The sequence below is a fragment of the Apium graveolens genome, chromosome 5 (genome assembly GCF_009905375.1).
Source record: "Apium graveolens cultivar Ventura chromosome 5, ASM990537v1, whole genome shotgun sequence".
NCBI lineage: Eukaryota > Viridiplantae > Streptophyta > Magnoliopsida > Apiales > Apiaceae > Apium > Apium graveolens.
The window spans coordinates 19,858,783-19,864,977 of NC_133651.1; the positions used below are offsets into that span (position 1 = coordinate 19,858,783).

Here is a 6,195-nt window from a genome sequence, read left to right on the forward strand (position 1 = left end):
ATCAATATCATCAGAGTCATCCTGACTGGAATTGTCTTCATCCTCAGCTACTTGCTCTTTTCCCTTGCTTGATTCTGATTTGCTTGTGCCAATTTTGAGACTTGGCATTGTCTTTTCTTCATTCCTGGCTTCAACCTTCTCACTGTCAGCTACAAGTGCAACTGATCCTCCTTTTCTCTTTCCCTTTTCCAACAGCTCATCTTGCTCCATCTCAAGTTCATAAGTCTTCAAAATTCCATATAATCTTTCAAGTGTGAAGTCCTTATAATCTTGAGAATTTCTTAGAGAAATAGTCATGGGCTTCCATTCCTTAGGTAGAGACCTTAGAAATTTTAAATTGGAGTCCTTGACTTGGTACACTCTCCCATACAGCTTTAATCCATTCAACAGTTTCTGAAATCTGTTGAAGGTATCATTCAATGATTCTCCTTCTTCAAAGTGAAAATATTCATACTGTTGAATGAGAAGCTGCATTTTGTTTTCTCTAACTTGCTCAGTGCCTTCACAGATAAGCTGCACAATATCCCAAATTTCCTTAGCAGTTTGGCTGTTGATGACATTGTCAAATATATCTTGATCCAGGCCATTAAACAGAATGTTCATGGCTTTCTTGTCCTTGTGGACCTTTTCAATATCTTCAACAGTCCACTCTGTCTTTGGCTTGGGAATAGACTGTCCAACAACAACTGTTGCAGTAGCAGTTGTGGCCACCTTGTGTGAAATGTAAGGACCATTTTTAATGCAGTTGATGTAGCTTTCATCTTGAGAGAGAAGATGTAAGTGCATCTTCACCTTCCAGTGATGGTAGTTATCTCTTTCCAGGATTGGAATCTTTACACCAATATCCTTCTTACTCATGATGTTAGCAGAATAGATCTTTAAACTCTTTGTATGTTAAGAGCAGGCTCTGATACCAATTGTTATTCCCAGTGGACTAACAATGAGATTTACAGAAGGGGGGGTTGAATGTAAATCTCAAAACTTTTCCAAGTTTTGAGTAGTTTCTAAGGCTAAGTGTTTAAGTGAACAAATGTGTGTGAATTGCTTGAAGCTGATACAGACAGATATGTATTCAAACACAAATGTAAAGAACACAAAGAACTTAAAAACTTTTCTGGTGGATTTGTTGTTCCACCAGAGATGTGTTATTTCAGAAAATCTGTGATTCAAAGAATTAAATCACAGCTGCTTCCTAGTACAAACTAGATGATTTTCTCTCTGGATATTTCTAAACAGCTCAGGAAAATTCTCTTCTAATTACTAGCTGCTACTTGGTTTATATAACACCAAGTTTACAAGTGAAGACAAAACTGTAAAATACAATTGAAAAGATTCTTCACATGTTTCTTCTTCATTTCTCTATCCAATGCAATCTAGGATAATCTGTGAATCTTTGAATACTTCATTGTTTGCATCATAATGGAAATGCTGCATTTTCTTGATTCCTCCTAGAGGCTTCCACATTCCAGTTTGTCTCTGTCAACCCATGTGCCTCTATCAGCTTGTGAATTGTCACTATCAACTGCTAATGAACTAAGCATCCGTTGAAGCTTTCATCCGTTTATGCCTTATCCGTTGAGGCTTTATCCGTTGAAGCTTTATCCGTTGATGCATTATCAGTTGAAGTCTTTATCCGTTGAAGCACTTATCCGTTGATGGATATTATCCGTTGAAGCATTAGAGACATCCCTTGAGGTTTTGTTTCTTATCCGTTGAAGGTCTTCAATATCCGTTGATACTTCTTCACTTATACAAAATTACAAGGCATGAAATATTTACAATTAGCCCTCCTATTTGCATATCATTAGTAGTCAACATGACTGATAATTTCCTACAACATCTAAGAATTACAACTTGAATCCAGAGAATGAAATGTGCTACAATCCTAAACTTATTGCTAAGTAAAGCTACTCCTTCAACGGATAGCCAAGATGATCTTATCCGTTGAGGCTACAAACACTAGATTTCTACTTAAGTGTTTTGTTTAACTTATCATCAAACTAATACACATATTCCTAACAATTATATTTGATTTTAATTTTACGCGAATTTTAGATCAAATGTCGTAGAGTTGATGAAGAGTCTTTTAAATTTAAACACAATCCTTCAAAATCTCATGAATGCTGGGATTTCAAAAACCATAAAATACATTGAACAATCCCACAAAATTCATTATTTTATGAAGTCCAAAAAAATTCGTCGGCATGTGAATACCATCAAATTTTAATGGATTTTACATAATCTCAGTTGAATACCATCAAATTTTGATACATTTTTAAAATCACAGTTTAATACACCTAGATTTCATTAATGAATTTTTTTTTAAATCCCAATTCAATACACCCCTACGATCACTATTGAAAATTTTTTATCGTAAAATAAAAATATTCACTCATAAATTTCGATAATTAAAAATTTCATATATCTTGAAAAATGAATAAATATAAAATATATATTTTTCGAAACAAGATGTTTCCTCGAGGATAATTTTACTCGTTTTTGACACGTACTAAAAGTTGTTTTGACAAAAAGGCTACTCGTGGTTTTTTGTTTTCTTTTTTAATACACTTTGCTAAACCCCCGTATTAATTAATTTCAAACTGCCGTTGCGATCACAATTTTCTACAGTTCTTGCCTAATCTCAGGTACCCTTCTTTCAAGATTTTGATATCAATCGTTGAATTCTACACACCCCTTTTTCTATGTACTGTGTATGTTTGTGTGTAGTTTTTTGTAATTGATGTTCTTGTTTATATTTCACCCATTAGTCAATTGTTGATTTTGCTTTTAGGTAGAAATTGTTCCATTATATGTTTATTATGGTTGTGGTGTTGATCTGATTTAAAATTGTTCCTTTAATTTTTAGTAAAGTTGCTGTTCTTTTATTTAAGGTTTCGATTTTCTTGCTATAAACACATAGAAATTTATTATAGGGTTTCATCATCTACTAGTGTACTAGGTAGTGATCTTATTGTTATTGTATCATCAATTTTGTTGACATTTTAGATTATTGTCGCAGTTTCAACATACTATTCCCCTTTTTGTATCTTTCTGCTGTTTCTTCTTTGCTTGAGTTTACGTTTGTTTTGCTTATGTTTGATCTATCCATGTGTTTACTAATATAGACCGCCTTTGTGTGTTATTTAATTATAATGAAATTATAATACGTAATGTTACTTGGAGATTTCGGATGGTTATCACTTGTCTATCCTTTGCATCATTCTCTACCATTATCTTTAATACCAACTGCTATTGTTGAATTTCTCTAGGCTGGTTTTGAATATACATCAAGATTTGTTGTGCCGGACTGCCTGTAATCAATTTTTTTCTTGTTTGACCCTGCATTAATACTTTCCACCAAAAGTATGAATGACCACAGGAGATCTTCTCTAAACAAGACCACCAATCAAGCTTCGGTTGGCCCTGGGTTTCCCGGTCGTCATAGGTCCAATCCTTTTGATTCTGACGATGAATTAGAGAACACACAAAGACTTATTTCCTCAAAAAGAACATCAGACCCACCTATGGCTATGCGTGAAGTTAGTAATAATCCTTTTGATGATGATACTAATAGTGGAAGCTCTGCGTCTTCATACTCCCTTTCTTCAGGCAGGAGCAGATACAAAAATGATTTTTGTGATGCAGGAGGGCTTGAGAACCAGACAGTGCAAGAACTTGAAAATTATTCTGTTTACAAGGCTGAAGAAACAACAGAAACAGTCAACAATTGCCTTAAGATTGCAGAGGACATGCGAGAGGGTGCTACTAAAACTTTGGTTACCTTGCATCAGCAGGGCGACCAACTTACAAGGACCCATGCTGTTGCTGCTGACATTGACCACGACCTTAGTAGGGTAAGCTAGTTTAACTTAAATATCATCCGTGTCACTACTATTCCTTAAACTTTATGACAGCCATCTTTATGCCCATTTATAATGCTTAAATGCTTTATGTGAGCAGTTCTTTTACTTAATATTTTCTGAAGTCATCCGTTTCTTTTCTGCTAGAAGCTTAGTATTGTGCATTTCTTACGAACATTGATTGCTTTTCCTCTGTCTGACAACTAAGCAGTATGACATGTTCGAGTAGAAATACACTCTTAGTTTTAGCATTCATTATACAGTTCTATAATTATCTTGTTGGTCTTGATACCTTATATTTAAATGTGATGAATACCTAAGGATTTCAATGTTTTGATATAGAGTGAGAAGCTTTTAGGAAGTCTTGGGGGTATGTTTTCTAGGACCTGGAAGCCTAAAAAGACTCATGATATTGTGGGGCCGCTTGTAATGAGAGGTTATATTTTGAAAATTTTGCAGTTTCTTCACTTTCTATTCTTTTGATAAAATTGAAGAAAATAAGATTGTTTAAAAATCTGAGTGAGCTTTATGGTTCTCAGATGATCCCGTGCAAAGAAAGGGCAACCATTTGGAACAGAGGGAGAAATTGGGTTTGTCTTCTGGGCGTACAGAACGAACAAATTCCCAAACATCGGCTTCTGAACCCACAAATGCTTTACAAAAGGTTGAGGTACGTCGTTATCATTGGTCCAGCGTAAGCAAGTTTGTATTGTACAGCATAAAATCATTGAAAATTATATGTTTGGAGTTCGGCATATGAACCAAAGTCCACTTATTATCAGAACTTTTAATGTTATATTTATATGTTCAACCTTAACTGCATCTGTTTCATTTCCACGAAAATTGTACGCTGTACAGCCTACAAGTCAATATTATAAAAGATTTTCATTTTACTTAATGACGGCTGTGTGTTTGCATTGTCCAAAATCATACTACCATTTTTCTGTTTTAGTGCCCTATTCTTAAGATTTCCCTTTCTAATTATACGGCATCAATAGTTCTATGTCTTATCATTTGTAATTTTAACAGTTTGAGAAGTTGAAGCAAGATGACACACTTTCAGACTTAAGTAACCTGCTGGGGGAGCTGAAGGATATGGCTGTTGACATGGGGTCGGAAATTGAAAGGTTTGTTATTTGCTTAGTATAAACGTTGTAAAGCTTTGAGCCTCTCTTGTTGGATTGCCAATGATAATTCCTTTTTTATGTCACACTATTGTTTATTTCTTATCGTTATACTAACATAATAACTTCTGTGAATCTTACAGGCACAATAAGCTTCTGAAGCCTGTAGAGGATGACGTGGAGGAATTGAACTTCCGAGTGAAAGGTGCCAACCAACGTGCTCGGCGATTGCTAGGGAAGTAGAATGTTTGTATAGGATAATGGAATTGTACAATTGTTTGTATAGTTCTTTTCATCCTCTTCCACATTGTTACTTTTTAAGGTTTATGTATAATTACCTGTTTAAGCATACCGAAGAAGATATAAATTCATGTTTTGTATAATCTAGTGCCAATATACCATGCTTTCGTATTCAACACAGAAATTGTATGGAAGATTCTACAAACGTCGTGCCAGCTTTAATTTTGTTTGAATAACTGTCTCTAATTTCCGAGTACAGAAATAACTGGTTGACTATTCGATAGAAGTATAATTATATTGCTGCTGTGTTGCTGAATGTGTTGATCTTTAACAGACCTCTGTTACTTTTTCTTGTTCAACCACAACTTGAGGTCGATTGTTTCTGTAGTTGATTTGGCTACTAATATTGAATCTCTGTCCTATTTACCTGGACTAAACTGACGTTGCTACTGCCACTATTAATTTTTCACTTGGTACTAGTATAACACAGATCCTAACAGTTTAGGTGTTTTAGAGCTAACCAAACGAGGGATGGTATCAAGGGTTTATTCAATGATGGTGACAATAACTGGATTTCAAGAAAGGAGGATGTAAAAAGACTTTTTGCTAATTATTTTCATAGCTTATTTACTTGAGGTCAACCTACAGAATTTGAACAGGCAATGAAAGGAACAAAAAGAGTAGTCTCACAAGATATGAATGCTGAATTGAGCTCCATGCCATCAGATGAAAAAATCTATTTCAGATGCACCCTAATAAAGCGTCAGGACCCGATGGTTTGTAGGCTTTGTAAGTACAATGTTGACGGAGGAATTTGGTAGCAGCAAAATTCAAGGAAGGTTTGAAGCCGGAAAAAATATCCGTGATAGTGGTTCTTTGTCAGAAAACGTGAACAGTGTTTGGTGGTTGTAATTAATGGTGGTTGAGATTGCTTAGGGTTAGTGGTGGCTCATTTGCGCTCTCAACTCCTG

The 6,195-nt window shown here is 35.0% G+C and overlaps 1 protein-coding gene across 2 annotated transcripts; it reads left to right on the forward strand.

Annotated features, from left to right (window-relative positions):
• The first annotated feature begins 2,492 nt into the window (after positions 1–2,492).
• LOC141723590 (SNAP25 homologous protein SNAP32-like) lies at positions 2,493–5,460 on the forward strand. 2 transcript variants are annotated; one of them, XM_074525430.1, is made up of 6 exons: positions 2,493–2,645; positions 3,365–3,854; positions 4,203–4,296; positions 4,400–4,530; positions 4,890–4,987; positions 5,128–5,460. In XM_074525430.1, the coding sequence occupies exons 2-6, from the start codon at positions 3,366–3,368 to the stop codon at positions 5,225–5,227; spliced, it is 912 nt and encodes a 303-aa protein (XP_074381531.1). In that variant the 5' UTR covers positions 2,493–2,645; position 3,365; the 3' UTR covers positions 5,228–5,460. The 2 variants fall into 2 exon arrangements, with proteins under 2 accessions (XP_074381531.1, XP_074381530.1); XM_074525429.1 differs by having other exon boundaries at positions 2,494–2,645; positions 3,270–3,854.
• The last annotated feature ends 735 nt before the right edge of the window (positions 5,461–6,195 follow it).

Bases quoted from the DNA above. Each gene is read 5' to 3' on its own strand.
- LOC141723590 (XM_074525430.1), top strand. From the start codon at position 3,366: ATGAATGACCACAGGAGATCTTCTCTAAACAAGACCACCAATCAAGCT. The intron at 3,855-4,202 runs GTAAGCTAGTTT...GTTTTGATATAG, and splicing joins TTGACCACGACCTTAGTAGG to AGTGAGAAGCTTTTAGGAAG. The intron at 4,988-5,127 runs GTTTGTTATTTG...TGAATCTTACAG, and splicing joins ATGGGGTCGGAAATTGAAAG to GCACAATAAGCTTCTGAAGC.